This window comes from Dendronephthya gigantea, unplaced genomic scaffold (genome assembly GCF_004324835.1).
Source record: "Dendronephthya gigantea isolate DGI-Jeju-01 unplaced genomic scaffold, DenGig_1.0 000001F, whole genome shotgun sequence".
Lineage (NCBI taxonomy): Eukaryota > Metazoa > Cnidaria > Anthozoa > Malacalcyonacea > Nephtheidae > Dendronephthya > Dendronephthya gigantea.
The window spans coordinates 316,599-335,431 of NW_021163011.1; the positions used below are offsets into that span (position 1 = coordinate 316,599).

The 18,833-nt window shown below is 38.8% G+C and overlaps 1 protein-coding gene across 1 annotated transcript in view; it reads right to left on the reverse strand.

Annotated features, from left to right (window-relative positions):
• Positions 1-416: 416 nt before the first annotated feature.
• Positions 417-18,833, reverse strand: part of LOC114527111 (rhamnosyl O-methyltransferase-like) — a 53,695-nt gene continuing 35,278 nt past the window's right edge. Inside the window, exons 2-7 of the mRNA XM_028548734.1 lie at positions 7,846-8,150; positions 6,152-6,299; positions 5,204-5,321; positions 2,380-3,951; positions 711-1,015; positions 417-546 (exon numbers count right to left, since the gene is read on the reverse strand). Coding sequence (XP_028404535.1) covers positions 3,906-3,951; positions 5,204-5,321; positions 6,152-6,299; positions 7,846-8,150 — 617 coding nt within the window. The 3' untranslated portion in view covers positions 417-546; positions 711-1,015; positions 2,380-3,905. The remainder of the gene's footprint in view (positions 547-710; positions 1,016-2,379; positions 3,952-5,203; positions 5,322-6,151; positions 6,300-7,845; positions 8,151-18,833) is intronic.

An 18,833-nucleotide genomic window follows, 5' to 3' on the forward strand; every position in this document is an offset into this window, starting at 1 on the left:
TGCTGCAATTTTCCGTGCGAATTCCTTCCTTTTTTACGAATGCGAATTCCTTGAGTTCCTTTTTTTACAAAAACCCGTTGTACCGACTGGCCGGGTTTAATATCGCGGAACGTTCAAACGTCCAGCCAGACGTTTCTCCGTTATTTTGAACTTTTGCCAGTCTCGTCGTTCGCCTTTCTGGCCTTTTTTAGTTCCTCTAGGTCCAGCGTTGTTTAGTTTCTATGCAAAAAACTTTCTGCCATTTTGTTTATTTTGAAAAACTATTAATTGTATGCTGCAATACAATAAAACCCGGCAATAAAATTTCCGCACTTCTCTCGATAATTAGCATCCGTTAATTTAAGATGCTATTATTGAAAGTGATTATTAGTTGCTATACAATTGTTATTATGTAATACCTCGAACAGCATAGTTCACAATTGATAGCGGGTGTGTATCCTCGACTAGCATGTAATCTCCAGGTTTCATGAACGGCTCTAAATGGCCCAGAGATTTTTCCAGGCGAACATGACAATCTTCGGAGATAAACCAAGGATGTGGTAACTCCTGTACATAAACAAAAGAATGGCCTCAGGAGAGCACAACATCAACATGAAAAAGCTGGATTGTTCGTCGATAATCGAGTAAATTCCCGAATTGCGCGTATAACAAAATGTCGGCTATTCAATTTTTTTCGTACTTGGAAATGAATCGAAGCAAATATTATATACCTTCAACATTTTCTCCGGGAGGACCTTCTCCACATCCTTCGAGACATCAGCTGTGATGAAAGTAATGTCATCTCTCTTTTTCGCTGTTTCGTGCAAGCATTCGGATGTAATGTCGAGAGAATAAACGTGGCTCTTCACACCAAAACATTTTAATGTGTCGGCATACCATAAGGCACATCCTCCTGCATAGCTGCCAAATTCGATGACTGTCGCGGGTTTTTCACGACCAAGCAAGTCTTGCAAAGTAACCAAGTCGACGGCGCTTTTCATAACTTCTACTCCATTCCACGTCGTCCGAAACTTACCTTATAAACAGCAAAGGGAACATGGTAGAAATCAGGATTTAGAAGAATTGTTTACACTGGGAATCCGAGAGCACAGCTATATATTCCACTGTGGTAAACACGTAATTTAACATGCAGTTGCGCGGCCCTACAATCTGTTGCCAGTCGTAAAAATGCGTGTCGGCCATTTCAGGGTACCCATTACCCAACATCTGGGTAAACGCGAGGGTTTAAGCCGGTTTTCTAATAGGCGGAATTTTTTGATCGAAAGAAGTTTTTCGCTCGATTTTCTTTTCAATTGTGACCGGTAAAGTAAACTGCTAATGTCGAATTCACACAATTGAAAAGAAATCGAGCAAAAAATTCCGTTCGATCGAAAAATTTCTTCGCCTAGTGGAATACAGCCTGCGTGCAGACGTATGGGGAAATAAGTGGAATACCGCCTTTAAGGAATTTTTCGTTTGATATTCTTTTAATTATGAGAATTCAACCGTAGCGGATTCCTTTCACCGGTCAAATTGAAAAGAAGATTGAGTGAAAAATTTCGTTCGATCGAAAATTTCGCCTAGTGGAAAACCACCTTTATACCCTGGTACATGTTCTCAAATTATGCCCATGCAGGGTAAACACACGTTTACTATTTCCGGTAAATTGCCGCATGGCTAAGAAGACATTTCTGGCATTCATTGAATTCAGATTGTTTATTAATCTACCTCCTCCACAGGCGTTTCATAATACTGCGCGGGCAGCATTAGAAATGCGGGTAATGCGAAGAGAAACCAAACGAGTGAAAAGACGGGGAAACGAAGTTTCTCTTCGCATTACCCGCATTTCTAATGGTGCCCCGCTTTTTCCCTAATTTTCCCGCCCGCTCGCAGCATTATGAAACGCTTGCGGGGGAAGATAGTTGATTTACTTGATTAGTCTGTTGATTAATCGCCCCAGTCTGACAAGGTTGCACTAAACTAAAGCAAATGTCAGTAAACGTTTCGTCTCTCAATTCTATAAAGTTAAAACCACGCCGCTATAAGAGATATTTTAAAGGTTTTTGAATCAAAATTAATGAGTCAAAAATCCAAAGATAATAGTCTCAGTGTTAATGAGCTAGACTTCTATACTATAGTTTCCCGGAAATGTTCTACATATGAGTATATGAAGCGAAATAAGCGCAAGCCATCGCCAGCATGACTATGTTTACCTATATTTTACTACACAGGTAAACGGGGTTATGTAAACAGCCACGAAAATACACTTCGATTTACGAGAATATTCCGGTCATTCAAGGTTTATATTATTATATTTGGAGTAACTTATTCTGCATAAAATACGGAACGATCATGCATATTTCCATATCTATCACGTTTTGGATTAAACCAATAACTCACCAGTGCACAGAAATTTATTAATTTCGATTGTCAGAATGCTTCGGGTTTCTCGCTCCTCAAACTTGGCGAAGCGATTTTCCTCAATATTCCGGACTTTGAATGCCTTGTTTAAAGACAACACATCCCCACCGTAATAACTTTCATCTTCGCCTTTTATTGACATGATATTTTGCGAGTGTGTGCTTTTTAAATGTGTCCGCAAAGCCTGCAGTATATGACGTATCACAATAGTCCTTTTCAGCTTGTAAGACACAAGAACTATGCGCTGTTTAATAACTTTTATTTGTCCGTCTCTTTCCTAACCGGCTCTCAATCGCTCTATATTTTATACTAATAATACTCCATCAGTCCCCCGTTGTTGTTGTCTCTCCTTAGTCACTAGAGACTGTCTCGAATTACGCATGCACTAACTTTGTTTTAGTATACAAATCCTACATTCTGATTGGCTACTCAACATTGTCTATTCGTGATGGTGAACGTTTGGGAAAAATTCGCTCGCGCGACCGTATAAAATTGAATTAGGCTAATTAAGTTATTTTTCGGAATTATTTCTCGAAATTAATATATCTATACGTACAGGGTGTATACAAAAACATTTAGAATACCTGGGTATAGAATAAATGGGAATACCTGCATGGGTATCTGACGTACAAAATGCGGAATAACTCCGCTTCTTCCCATATACAATGGACTTTTTCTTTCTTTGCATGCATGATATTCTAGATCAATGCATAAGGGATTCTTTGAAGATATTTTGAAGTTGTTCGAATCGCGGAAGTCGCATGACTAAAGTGTAAATGTGGCGTCATGTTCCGGTACAATGTAAACTAAACTATATATCTTCTTAAAATACAAACTATACTAAATTTGCGTTTAGAATCATATACGAGTAGAGTGTTCGATATAGCGATATTATTCCCTATACAAATTTGTTTCGTATAACAAGCAGAGCCTGCCACACTCATAACTTCATAAGGTGAGTTTTTATCATTTTATAGTCTTTATTACCATGGAGTGAGAGGGATTTTGCGAAATATTCCTGAAGTGATGATATTTCCCAAGGTCATGGCCCGAGTTAATATCATTATAAAAAATCTTATCCCACTGAAAAAACGGAAGAATTTGGTCTGCTGTACTCTAAATTTTCAAGCCTTTTTTAGAAGAGTATGCAAGAGCTAGTGCTCCATCTCAGAATTTCATCCCAAAATTTCAGAATTTTTGAAGTGGCATTTTTATAATTTATCAAATATACACTTTCAAAATCGACTCCTTTTCGAAATTAATGCGATGGTATTATTATTGTCGTTCACTGTCGATTGTAATGAATCATGGCTTTGAAAACGATAAACCAAGCTTATAAAAAAGTAAAATGCGTCCTCACAGCAGTTTTTTGCTTACGAACAGAACTTCACAGAGTCTGGTATAGCCGGAGTATACTCGGTACATTTTATTCAAAATCAGTCAAATATTATTCAATAATTGGATCATTTGGATGTAGCTATATTTGCCCTTCAACGACACAAAAATTAGACCCGCTTTAAATAACTGTTCATCATCGGGGAACCATTATATCTACAAAAAAGACGTTCAGATAAAACTGCATGTTAACACATAATAATCACGTTTTTGAAATATATTTGATAATATTTGACACTGCGATCATTGATTATTATTTCGAACAGAGAAGCACGATATAACAACGCTTTATTCCACATCAAAACGCTGACACAATTGAGGAGGACTAAGTCCAACAAAACTAAATCAAAACGAGGTAGCTCGCTTTCACAGCAGACGCGTGTTTTCGTCGTGTCCGAAATAAAACTCAAAGTAAAAAATTGCTTGCGAATTTTGAAAGGTTATATATGGCACCCGATGGTCAGGCAGTGCCTGAATCGGTCACTGAGGAGTCAGAGAATCAACCTCAGTCAACGCCACAAGTTCCTTTGCGACCAAAACAACCGGTCTCGAAGCGACTAGGAAAAACTTTGGCCAAAGACCGCTGGGCGTTCGGGCTCACGAAGGGAAGCGTAAGGCTTCCAGAAGTATGAAAAAACCTTCAAAGAAGTCAAGAAGGTCAAAATTTGACTATTCTTCCTCTTCTTCGAGCTCTAGCAGCTCTTCTTCGTCGGAGAGTGAATCGGAAATTTCGAATGTTATGTTATGCAGGATATTTCTCCAGGTTAGTGTGACACGGTTTTACATTCATCTTCTGGATCGCTTATCGATGTGGTTATAGACTTTGCGTTATTTATTTTGTTCAGGGTATCGTTACAGATAAATGATAACTTGTTTGTTCAGTGCCTTGCTCGCTGATTTACACAGGTTTGGTGATGTCGAGGCTACCTCGTTTTGATTCAGTTTTGTTAGTCCTCCATCCGGTGTCTAAGCGTTTTGATGTGGAATAAAGCATTGTTATATCTCACTTCTGTGTTCTCATAATTATATAATCTTGACTTTGGCAGTTATAGGCTAATTTAAGTGGAGTTAGGGCCGAAGCGAAAATGAAGATGGGGTAACAAAGCTTTTCTTGAGGGCTTTAAAAACCTTTTTACCAAAAAACGCAGTGCATTTTAAATGCATGCTATTAGTGCGATATAGCTGCCCCACAGAATATTATATATAAATATATATATATATATATATATATATATATATATATATATATATATATATATATATATATATATATATATATATATATATATATATATATGTATATATACATGATACATGCATTATATTTTTCTTTGCTTTTGCAATTGCGCGTGGTTGGTTGTATAAAGCATGCATGCACGCAAAAAAATTGCGAATTGAAAAACTATACCCAAAAAAATCTGTGTAATGGCAGTCAACGAGAAATTTTCCAGGACGAGCTTTCAAAAAATTTCTCAAATCGTCGTGTTTTCCAAGACCAGCTTCGTCGAAATCGCTTGAAGTTGAACCTATATTGTGAAAAATTTATAATCATTAATCAAATCCTTTCCTGTTTCAGTTACGATGATCTGCGTAACTATTGCTATGCATGCATTCACGAGCTTGATCGATATCCCGCGTTAACTAGGCGGACTTTTATTCCGCCTAGTGGAAAACCGCTCTTATATAGTTGTGATGCAGAAGTATTTATAGTTTTTGTATTTTATTCACGTGCAAGGGGGGTGACCATGTATAGTTAAATTATTTCATTTGTTCTGCGATTACAAAAGAAAACTGGGTATTAATTGAGCTATTCGGATGTCCAATTGATTCTGTTTTCAGCGTGCAAATATCAATCAATCCAACAAAGGGAGAAATTAGGCAATTTGCAAGATGGCCGCCGGAAATGTTCGCGGCTAAATTCAGGATGCTTTGGCAGAATGTATGCATTTTCTCTTCAAAAAATACGGGAGTATTTTGAAATTTCTTTTAGCTTAAATTCCCGCCCAAGTTATTTATGTTGTATATCGTTTTCTGAACAAGAAATTATATACATGTACAAATTCTACATTGGATAACTCTCTTTCAAATTTTGTTAAAATTTGAAAGGCCGGGGGGCGAGCCCAAATTTGCAAAATTGTCCTGCCAAACTTTTGTCCGTTATTTTTAGTTCTTCCAGGTCCTGGGCTGTTTAGTTTGTATCCAAAATTTCCGCCATTCCATACTTCGAAAAATCATTGCACTGCAGTCAAAATCAATAAAATATGAGTATACTCTTCTGGACCAAATAGAATCCAGTAATTTTAGTATGCTAATAAAAAAGTGATTGTCAGTTTCTACAATTGTTATTACGTAATACCTTGACCCGGATAGTTCGCATTTGATAACGGGTGTGTATCCTCGACTAGCATGTAATCTCCAGGTTTCATGAACGGCTCTAAATGGCCCAGAGATTTTTCCAGACGAACATGACAATCTTCAGAGATAAACCAAGGATGTGGTAACTCCTGTAAACAAAAGGATAACCTTAGGAGAGCACAACATCGGCATGAATAAAACTGCATTGTTCTTCGATCATGGAGTAAATTCACTTTACTACATCAATCTTCACAATGGAAAGCGATAATAAAACATAAAGAGTCCGTTCACGTCGGTTTAAAAGCACTATACGGTCGTTTTATCTGTCGACTATGTCGTACAGAGTGCACCGTGCGAGGGTACTAATTCTGGAGATGAGGAATTACACCGCCTGGAGATTAGGAATTACATTGAATATTCGGGAGATAAGATTTGACGTCCAGTCAGTAGTCCTTGAGGATTTTGTAGTGTTTTAATGGTTTAAAGCTTCAATATTTAACATTTAGTTAATTTGCGAGAGTTCATAAATGTCTGCTTTAATAATGCATTAGAATTTAATAACGAGCAATGTTTACTGCTGCACTTTTACTCTTTTCGTGCCGAATGATAAAAACACGTACGCAACGCGTGCATGTGGTAGCCTCTAAAGCACTGGCTGCGATAAAGCTAAACGCATATGGTCGACTATTTTCACTGAAAGATGAAGTGTGATTGGTGATGACTCAAAAACTTCAATTAACACTGAATAAATAAATTTTATTTACTGGTTGATAATTCTATACAACTGTTTCCCTTATTGACATTGTGTTTATCGTTAAGAATTGAATGATCCCAAATATTCACTGATTTAATTTCGTTGTAAACAATTGCAAACAATGACATAGCTACACACTGTCTACTACACCATTGACATGATTAATTGATCATGTGTTGTACAGGTAGAATCAATTATATCATTTATAGTCTTGGGGCCAGGATTTTCCTCCACGTCATTTGACAGTCTTCAAATATAGCCTCGTACCCAGGCGGTTTTTGAAAAAACAAAAGTTATATAGGTTTCATTCAGCTAATACATAGAGTTCAGTGGCCAAAAAAAGCGCGCTGGGGTGCTTGGGGTGGTTTTCAACCCCAGGCGCTCGCACATAGTGGTTGGTCTTCAATCGCAGTACGCATTATGCGTATATCACTGTTCTTTTGCTTTTTATTTCATTGAAATTTGAAAGGCAAGTAGAATAAATTGAAGTAGAACAATTGTATTTGATTCTAAAGTTTGCCATTAAGTATATTTTGTGCACTTTGTCACCACGTTAATTTGCCAAATGCTTTGTTTCATTAAAGAGGCTAGGATGAATCATTCGTTTACGAGATTTTACAAAAATATTAAACGTGAAAAGAAAAAAAACCTCCCGTTAATCGTGTCTAGGGGTTGTTGTAAGGAAATTTTGTAAGGCATGGCAAAATTTACGCGTGTTAATATATAACATATATACGATCAGAAAAGCTCTGCTGCCCTGCATGATGCATGTGAACTATTGTAATTAATATTTCATCTAAAATTTTGAGAAGCATTTTACGTAGGTTAAGCTTAGGTTATACGTCGCACTTTGGTCGCGTCGTATGCAATTCAAACTGTAGATAATGAGATGTGCACACGGCAAATGACGTTGAGTGAATCTTCAACGTGAGTGAGCATACCTTCAACATTTTCTCCGGGAGGACCTTCTCCATATCTTTCGAGACATCAGCTGTGATGAAAGTAATCTCATCTCTCTTTTTCGCTGTTTCGTGCAAGTATTCGGGTGTAATGTCGAGAGAATAAACGTGGGATTTCACACCAAAACATTTTAATGTGTCGGCATACCATAAGGCACATCCTCCTGCATAACTGCCAAATTCGATAATTGTCGCCGGTTTTTCACGGCCAAGCAAATCTTGCAAAGTAACCAAGTCGACGGCGCTTTTCATGACTGCCACTCCATTCCAAATCGTCTGATATTTGCCTTAACAACGGAATTAATAGAATGTGGTAGTAGACATTTGGATTGTTTACACTAGGAATCAGTTCGAAAGCACAGATGACAGCTATATTCCAATCTGATGATAAACAAGCCATCTTCACCGGGCAACTGCCCCCCTTGCCTTTTACCAGCAGTGGCAAGCGGGGCAAAGGTACCCTTTCCTCTTAAATGATTAGATTCTATATCTCAAAGTAAATGTATATGGTATATGTTCCCGTATTTGTCCATGCACATCCTCGTTCCTGGTTTTTTTCGCCTACTGGGTATGCTCTAGGCACACACAGTACGCGGAAAAACCTGAGGACTGCCACTATTTACCTACCAAATTTCCGCGTGGAGGCCTGGATCATGCATACAATATATATATAATATCAGGGGCAGTGGCCAAGAAGACATTCCTGGCAGCCTCGTACCCAGGCGCTTTAAATAACTATAAATGTAGGCACACTACAGGCCTTTACATAGATCAGTGGCTAAGGTGAGCGAGCGCACAGGGAATTTTGGGGAGGATGCGGGGAAGGAAGCGCCTGGAAGAAAATGCATAAAACCACTGGACAAATCGAGTAAAGCAATCAACAGTGAATGTTTTCATATACAGTTGGATCCATATTATATTCCACAATGCATTCGAAATCTGCGAGCAATCTGTGTCTTCTGTAGTGCATTGGCCACTTGATAAATTATAAGCTAGAGTACAGTAGGTATAATGGATTAAAAGTATAGTAATCACAGATTAGTGATGTGCGTTCGGAATTAACGATCATTAACAAGAATGTTAACATTATAACGTCACGGGGTATGTGATTAAAAGGTTACCGACTAAATGTGCAATTCCTGCACTACGAATTTGAAAATGGCAGTTACAACCATTTGCGAGCTTCCATTAACCGTGCACTCGAAACAAGGTTTTAAAAAGTTTGAATTAATGCGTTTTTCAACGGAAACACATTTGTTTTGACTTTCAAACTTTTTGTGGGATGGGCCGAAACAATTAGTTTCATGATCAAAACATTTCACTTTTGCCTATAATTGTAACCAAAATTTGTAGCTTTGTTATGGCGTTCAAGATAAACAGGCATGTTAGATATAGACATCTCATTGCTCAATCTTGAATGGATTTACGATTAGTAAATTCCCCAAAAATTACCAAAATTACGAAAGTGTCGAAAATATCCCTGACTTGACAGACGCAATTATATAGAATATAACGAAAATATAGAATATTACACATACATATGCTATATATTACACATGCATAGATGTCAGTACATATCGTCTGAACTGAAAATGTCTACTATTAGTGAAAGTGTTTTACGGGGGTGGTTATGAACGATTATCAACTTTGTTCGGGATACACTTTGTGATATGAAATTTGCGTCATTCGCGAATCGAATTCGTCAAATTGCGTGTCATGAGAGTTCTTCTACATCGAAAAGGACGACGAAAATAAATACGTAACAACGAGTAACGATGACGCTTTTGAATTAAGATGCTCTTCATTGCATAACCCAAATGCAGAATCATGAAAACATCTTCCGACTAAGTATCAGAGTTGTCGATTCCTTGACGTCAAAGTCGCCAGCGAAAAAAAAAACAATGCACAACAATGGACGAGGACAAACCCACGCCACTGGCTGGAAAGAACGCTGCAAGTAAAAGAAAACTTTACTTTCCCTGCATGTCATATAGTGACTGCCACTGTCAATAAATCTGGAGAACGGGCAGAACCCAATGGGCAAAGTTGAAACGCCGATACACCTCTGCAAAGGTATATTTCTAATTGCCAGTCGAAAATAAATGAAAATTAAAATGCCAGGCTAAGAAGAAACTTGAGGACGATGAAACAAAGTTAAGAAAAAGAATCGAGAACGTAAAATTACAAAAACGGCAAAAGGGGTTCGATATGTCATAATTGCCACATGCGGTTGGGGCATTCATCTCGTACTTGTCCTTTCGATAGTTGTGAAACACTTTACAGCGGTGGGCAGGAAAAATTTCACGCAGCAGAAATGTCTAAACTACGGCAAGAAAGACAATCTATAAATAAGCTCAATAAGGAAATTGAACAGCAAATATGAGAAGCAGGATGACAGCTGTATCGAAATTAGAAAAGTCTATCACGAGTCAAATTGAAGTGGAGCTTCTTAGAGGCGGACGAAGATCAAAGTTATGATATAAACGGATTTTGAAACTGGTAGCTATTGCGAAAGCATGTGTACGCTATACAAGCAGGGCTGTAACTAGAACGATAATTGGGGGGGTGTAAAGGGCTGTAACTAGAACGATAATTGGGGGGGTGTAATGAACAATGAAATAATTATTCAGTTCTGCCCGACGGATTTCCATTGCGAGCTATTGCACTTACAAAAGAAATCCGTAGGGCAGAACTGAATATATGAATAAACATCCCCCCAATTATCGTTGTAGTTACGGCCCTGATAATACAAGATATTCTAAAAAACTTTTAAACGGGAAAATACCACCAAAACATGAGCTGAAAAGCATTCTTAACCTTGCATTAGATGAAAGTTCAGAAGTGACTTACGAAATGAACAATAAACAAAGCTGCGAAAGGAAACATCGGGAAAATCCATTCAAGGAACTGTTTATAGAAAGAGAGGGGATTGCTATCCTATCCGAGCCCGCTTCGTACGAAGAAACATATGATAGGGATAAGTCAGATTTACCTCGATACATGCCAACGACAAGAGAGGAGGAAGAAGACCAATTTAATTTATCGAAAACTGTCGGATTTTCCCGAAGTTATGCGTGGTCTCCACGCAGGGTGAGAGTGTGACGTTATAGAAGAGGCCGACAACTCGTGGTCGATCGAACATGTTCGGCAGAAGAGGCCAACAAGTCGTAGTCTCTCTAACATGAACGGCAGAAGAGGGGAACAACTCGAGATCTTCTTTAACATGTTCGGGTAAGTAGCGATTTCGACCCCGACCAAGAAGGGAAAAACTCGAGGTCTTTCGAACAAGTTCGAAAAAGTCTCGATTTCGACCAGCACTAAGACGGGTGAAAATCGAATTCTCCCGAACATGTCCAAAAAAGTCCCGGTTTGGACCTGCAGTAGTTGGGGAAAATGTCGAGGTATCTCGAACATGTTCGAAAAAAGGTCGCGATTTCGCTGTGGTCGATTCGAGCGAAATAGCGATGTCGCGGGTCATGACCAAGGAGGATGTTTGGGAAGATGGAATGCGGTTTGTGAAACATTGTCAACATCGATCTTCAAGGAGGATGTTGCGGCGAACGGTTCTCCGGTTAATATTTTTACTATATATGAGGGGCATGTGCTCTGTGAATGAGTGCGAGTGCGAAATCAACATTGCTCGTTGTGGTGAGGAAGTCAAATGCGTCCAATCGTATGGCTGGCTTTCTTTCCACCTTCGGGTAAAAAGGCGTTGCGTTAATCGAAGTTTTGCTTCAAAGTTGGCTATATAAGAGGGGTATATGTGCTCCGTGAATTAGTACGAGTGCAATCAATCAATCAATCAAAACTTTATTTAAGCACGGTAAAATCTACAGTATAAAAAGTGGGCTATAATTATATACATTCATTAGATATTTAGAGACAAAATTACTAAATACAACACAATACAATACAATTTAAAATACAGATATATAAACTGATTTACAAGATTGCCGTGCGAGAGTCTGTTTTATAGGGAAAAAATGTTGTCAATCTCCCTTTTAAATTGGTTAAGAGAGCATAATGCTCGTACATTTTGAGGTAACTCATTCCACAACACCGCGCCACTATAACTAAAACTTCGTTTAGCATAATTTGTTCGCGGTTTTGGTACAAATAAAGCATTTTCAGAGTTTCTCAAATTGTATCCTGTGCTGTGGAATTCAAATAAATTACGGAGATAATTTGGTGTTAAATCGTTAAGAATTTTGAACATTATTACAGCCTTGTGTTTTTTCTGGCGTGTCGAAAGATTGTCCCAACCTAGTTTAGTGAAAAGGTCGCTGGAACTTGCATCGTATCCAGATTTGGTAATTACCCTCGCTGCTCTATTTTGCAGTTTTTGCAATTTATCATTTAACGTGATATTTAAACCATCCCAAACTGAGCTACAATAATCAAAATACGGTTGAATCAAAGCTCCGTAAATTTTGAGGGCAGTGCTTGTATCTATGAACTGGCGTATCCTTTTAAGAGCACCAATTGCCGACGCAACCTTTTTGGAAATGCCTTCAACGTGTCGCGCCCATACTAGGTGCTCATCAATTTGTAATCCTAATGATTTCGTATCTTTAACTCTCTTGATTATCTTCCCGTCAATTTCGATGTTTATTTGTTCATTATTGTGTATCATTAACCGTTGACGAGATCCAATTATCATAAATTCCGTTTTAGCGACATTTAGACTCAGTTTGTTAGCTATGAGCCATTGATTAAGATTTTTCAATTCAGAGTTAATTATTGATTCAAGCTCTGTTACAGATTTTGCCGCAATACTTATATTAGTATCATCAGCAAACATTCTCGGAGAGGCTCTTTCCAGACAATTAGGCAAATCGTTAATGTAAATTAAAAACAATAGTGGCCCCAAGTTGCTACCTTGAGGCACACCACAACTTATTTTAACAGCCTCAGATAATTCACCATTTACGCAACATCTTTGGCCTCGGTTGTTTAGATATGATTCAAAGAGTTTGATGCCGCTTTGGTCAACACCATATATTCTTAGCTTCCGTAAGAGAATGGTGTGATCAATGGTATCAAATGCTTTTTTGAGGTCGATAAAGACCACTCCATTGAGTAAGCCATTATCTATGTTGATTGACCATTTGTCCGTTGCTTCTAATAAGGCAGTTAATGTACTGTGCAACGATCGAAAACCGGATTGAATTTTGGATATCAAATTATTAGCATTTAAATACTCATATAGCTGATCAAAAATCAGTTTTTCAAAAATCTTAGCAACACATGAAATTACGGATATTGGTCGATAGTTGTCCATATCATCTTTTCTACCTTTCTTAAAAATCGGCGTAACTCTTGCTAACTTCCATTCCGTTGGGAATATGCCAGTAGTTATAATCTTATCAAATATTAGAGTTAATGATGGGGCAACGATTTCAGCTGCAAGTTTTAAAAGTTTGCAGGGTATTTTATCCAGACCTGATGCTTTCTTTTCGTTAATCGTTCTTAATTTACTACAAACTGTATTTATTGTGGGAGGTGTCAATGAAAATGTGGTTTCAGTTGGCTCAATATAAACCTCCGGTTCCACAGCAGATGGTGGTATATCAGATGCTAAATTCTCACCTACTTTTGCAAAGTGAGAATTAAACATTTCGGCTATGTCCTTAGGCGCATTTATTGTTTCTTCGCCAATTGTAATATTAGATATGGTCTTATGACTAGAATTATTACGAGAGCTTAATTCATTAATAAGTTTCCAAGTTGACTTTGGATTGTTCTGGTTGGTCTCAAGGTTATCAGTAAAATATTGACTTTTCACTTTTTTAATTTCATTATTCGTAGAGTTCCTTAATGATTTATATTGTTGCCAGATCAATGTGTCTCCAGTCATTTTTGCTTTCTTTTTCAAAAAATCTCTCTGGCGCATTTTTTGTTTAATTGATTAGTTATCCAAGGGGATTTCTTTTTCCCAATTCTTTTTAATCTGAGTGGAGCATGTTTATCAATGCAATTAAGTAACATCCCTTTCCATCTTACCCACATTTCATTAGGTTCATTGCACAAATTTAATTCTAACCATTGCTGTTGTTTTAAATCTCCTATAAAGTTTCCTCTATGAAAATTTTTCATACTCCTTATTTCAACTAATCGCGCTTCCGCTTTCTTATAATGAACCTTATGTGTCATATAAACTAAAACATGATCACTTATGGAAAGATCAATTATACCTGAATTTATGATCTTTGTTGGGGCATTTGTAACGCAAAGATCAATTAGCGTTGAGGAATATGGTGTAGTTCTAGTGGGTTCTTTAATTAGTTGTGTGAGGCCAAAAATTTCAAATATATCATTTAATTTATTAGCATTGGCTGATGTTGCTCCCGGCATAAGGTCCACATTTATGTCACCTAATAGAAAGTAGTCATGATTCGTCAAATCTACCTTCTGTATTATTTTCTCAAAATAATCAAAGTAATACGTTGGCAGATCTGGAGGTCGATACCAAGTGCTAATTAAAAGAGATTTAGACCGAGGCTTAGTTATTTCAACTGTTAAATATTCTAAATCGTCAGAGCTTAAATCATCGCAAATTTTGTAATTAAGGTTGCATCTTACATAGAAACAAACACCACCCCCATGTCTCCCATTTGTTCTCCTATCTTTCCTTACTATTTCATAGCCGGGTATATGGACTTCGTTATCTCCAATTAAAGAATCAAGCTTTGTTTCGTTAATTGAGATAACATCAATATCAGATTCTTTCATAAATATTCGAAATTCATCAATATGCGCAAAAAGGCTATTAATATTTAGTGAGGCCATAACTAGACCTTTGCCAAATGGTTTATAATTAATATTAGTACACTTACGATTTACACTCGGTAGCACAGATTCAGACTCCCGCACAGCAGATTGGTCGTCCACACTACCTATTATTGACGTGTTGTTCGCCAGATCATTGTTATTTGTGGCATAAGTACTCTTTTCCGCGTTATATAACGATTTGTCTAACGATGAATTCTTTTCCTTGGCGTCTGTGGTATGATCATCCTCAGAAGCTCCCCCAGATGATGAAGTTCCTTCGGAAAATCCTCAACAGTTGGATGTGAAAGTCGCCGAAGAAATTTGATAAAATGGACAGCCAGGAGCGCTGATCCCTTTGTATTAAGGTGTAACTTAGAGCCATTGAGGCAGGATTCGTCTATGTTCTTATTTGCGATGAATGTATATCCTTTTTTCTTGCATAGATTGTATAGTAATTTATTGGTTTCATGAATCTTTGTTGCTACGTCAATATCTCCTCTCGATATTAGGCCAGATATTGCGATTCTGGCATCTTTAAACTTGTTTTGTACTGTGGAGCTTAGATGCTTAATATTGTCGCAGCATTCTTTACTCGAGTTCTGTATTAAGTTATTCGTTCCAGCGTGTATGATAACATCTGTGGGAGAGGAATGCACATGAGCTTTTTGGAATTCATTTGCTATTTCCTCAGCTCTTTTCCCAGGGTATATTAACTTTCGAACTGAGCTTTTTGATATCTTGTGAGGATTAATATCCTTGATCATTGAATCTCCAATTAGTAGGATGTTTCGCTTGGATTTTGTGCCTTTATGAGTTGTGTTAGTGTTCTCATTCCGATGACCAGTTTCCGAGGTTTTGTCTAAAGATACTTTGCTCACAGAATCATTGGCATCGTCTTCTTGATCACTGATGCTGAGGACTTCGTACCGATTCATTGACTCAAAAACGCTTTCAGATGTATCTTTACTAGAGCTCTTTACTTTGGTATAATCCCGTTTCTGTGTTTTGCTTCCATCATTGAGGTCTTCTTGTAGGGATCTTGCAGCTGCTCTTAAACTATCGTTCTCAGTTTCCAGTTCTTTAATTCTCTCCCTCTCCGCCGGTAGAACTTTTTCACGTTGGACCAGCTTCAGTGAGGTCATCAGACTCGATTTCTCTTCCTGGAGGTCCAGAACTTTAGCTCTAGCTTCGGACAGAGATTGGAACAAGTTCCTATTTTTCTCTTTTAGCTCGTTATTTTCCCGGTTAAGTTGCAGTTTTTCCTTCCTTAACTCGTTAACAACGTCCTCTAAGACCAGGATAGCATATGCTTTGTTCTCTTTGGTTTCTTTAATTGTTGAAATTTCATCAGCAAGAGCCTCTAGTTTTTGAGTAACACTCTGGGTATATTTCTCTAGCTTAGATTCAATTTCGTAAACTTCTTTTGGGTTTTAGTTGAAGTTTGTACTATTTAAATTACTTGTGAAGTTTTGATCATTTAGCTGTATCTTATCAGTGTTCAGGTTACAGTCTCGTGAGTTTGTATGCAAATCAGTGTCTGTTGACTCCGAGATGAAATGCAAATTCCCGATCTTTGAGCTTTGATGTTTTGCAATGGCTTCGCCGCCTGTTTGTGATTCGAGTAATTCGCAATCGCTTTCCACAGTCTCTCTCGTTTCGGTCAAGGGTTCACCGTCCGCTTTGTGTTCAGATGCTGCCTTATCAGTTAGATATATGTCTTTGACTAGGTCTTTGATTTTCAGAGAGGCTTCGCCTTCGAATGATAATACTGACGATTTCTTCGAGTATTTTATTGTTATTTCATCGCTACTAAAGAGCTTAGTTGATCCACCAGGTGATGTCCAGTTGCCTCCTAAACCCAAGCGCAGCTCGGTAAAAGCTTTCAGATCTTCGAAGGAGCCATTCCATTTGATTTTTGATCCCTCGACTACGAGTTGATTGTTGATAGTAGGTTGAGTCGAAGATTCGCTTTGATTTATACACGCCATGGTGTAGGCAAATTAAAACCGTAATATGTACTAAGCCAATTGTAGTTAGAAATTTTTACAGCAGCAATTACTTGGCGAATTCACAATATTTTCAGCGGAGCTTAAAGTACACGTCTACACACGACCACGAGGTGCGGAGGTGACGGCAAACTGGGCTACGGAGGTGACGGCAAACTGCGGAGGTGACGGCAAACTGCAAAAACCGAACATCGCTCGTCGTGGTGGGGAAGTCGGTTGCGTCCGATCGTATGCTGCATTTCTTTCCACTTTCGGGTGAAAAAGCGTTGTTTTTATCGAAGTTTGTGTTCGAGGTTGGGCTATAACTGAGGAGCATGTACTCCGTGAATTTGTACAAGTGCGAAACGAACATCGCTCGTCGTGGTGGGGAAGTCGGTTGCGTCCGATCGTATGCTGCATTTCTTTCCACTTTCGGGTGAAAAAGCGTTGTTTTTATCGAAGTTTGTGTTCGAGGTTGGGCTATAACTGAGGAGCATGTACTCCGTGAATTAGTACAAGTGCGAAACGAACATCGCTCGTCGTGGTGGGGAAGTCGGTTGCGTCCGATCGTATGCTGCATTTCTTTCCACTTTCGGGTGAAAAAGCGTTGTTTTTATCGAAGTTTGTGTTCGAAGTTAGTTATATATGAATGAGGGGCATGTGCTCCGTGAATGAGTGCGTGTGCGAAACGAACAACGCCAATCGTGGGAAGAAAGTCGGCTGCGTCTGATCGTATGCCGGCTTTCTTACCGCCTTCGGGTGAAAAGACGTTGCGTTGATCGATGTTTTGCTTCGAAGTTGCCTATAAATTATGAGAGGCCTTTGCTCCGTGAATTAGTACGAGAGCGAAACGAACGTCGCCTTGTCGTGGTGGGGAAGTCAGCTGCATCCGATCGTATGCCACCTTTCTTTCTGCCTTCGGGTGAAAAGGCGTTGCGTTAATCGATGTTTTGCTTCATCGTACCATCTAGTAGCTGGTTCCCTCCGAAGTTTCCATCAGGAAAGATGGAGTTCATACATGCAGTTTTATCAGGTAAAGCGGATGATTAGAGGTCTTAGGGTAGAAATGACCTTAACCTATTCTCAAACTTTAAATTGGTAAGAAGTCCCACTCGCTCGATTGAAGCCGGACGCTCGAATGCAAGCTCTTAGTGGGCCATTTTTAGTATGCAGAACTGGTGTTGCGGGATCAACTGAACGCCGAGTTAGCGAAATGTGTTAGTTGATATTGACATGAGATTTTCATGCAATTTGCCTGAAAAGACAATGGTGCGAAGCTACCATCTGTTAAATTATGATTGAACGCCTCTAAACCAGAATTCGTGCTAGAACGCAACGATTCCTTTTCTCTGGACGACTTAAGCGAACACGAATAACAGACGCGATCTTTCGCGCCTCCTGCGTCACAACGTGCCCACGGAGCGGACCATGCTCCCAAGCACTACAACGATCAAAATCTAAATTTTCCAGAGCTAAATCATTTGCAGACGACTTAAATAAAGAACGGGGTAATGTAAGCAGTAGAAAGTAGCCTTGTTGCTATGATCTGCTGAGATTAAACCCTTTTTCTGCGATTTGTTTTTTTTTCCAAAACTCGAACATCCTCGCGAAGTCGACCTAAGAGCAGAACAAGTCCTTGTCTCTTGAACATGTCCGCAGAAGAGGCCAACAACTCGAGGTCGATCGAACATGTTCGGCAGAAGAGGCCAACAAGTCGTAGTCTCTCTAACATGAACGGCAGAAGAGGGGAACAACTCGAGATCTTCTTTAACATGTTCGGGTAAGTAGCGATTTTGACCCCGACCAAGAAGGGAAAAACTCGAGGTCTTTCGAACAAGTTCGAAAAAGTCTCGATTTCGACCAGCACTAAGACGGGTGAAAATCGAATTCTCCCGAACATGTCCAAAAAGTCCCGGTTTGGACCGCAGTAGTTGGGGAAAATGTCGAGGTATCTCGAACATGCTCGAAAAAAGGTCGCGATTTCGCTGTGGTCGATTCGAGCGAAATAACGATGTCGCCGAAGTTAGCTTGCTCGGGTCATGACCAAGGAGGATGTTTGGGAAGATGGAATGCGGTTTGTGAAACATTGTCAACATCGATCTTCAAGGAGGATGTTGCGGCGAACGGTTCTCCGGTTAATATTTTTACTATATATGAGGGGCATGTGCTCTGTGAATGAGTTCGAGTGCGAAATCAACATTGCTCGTTGTGGTG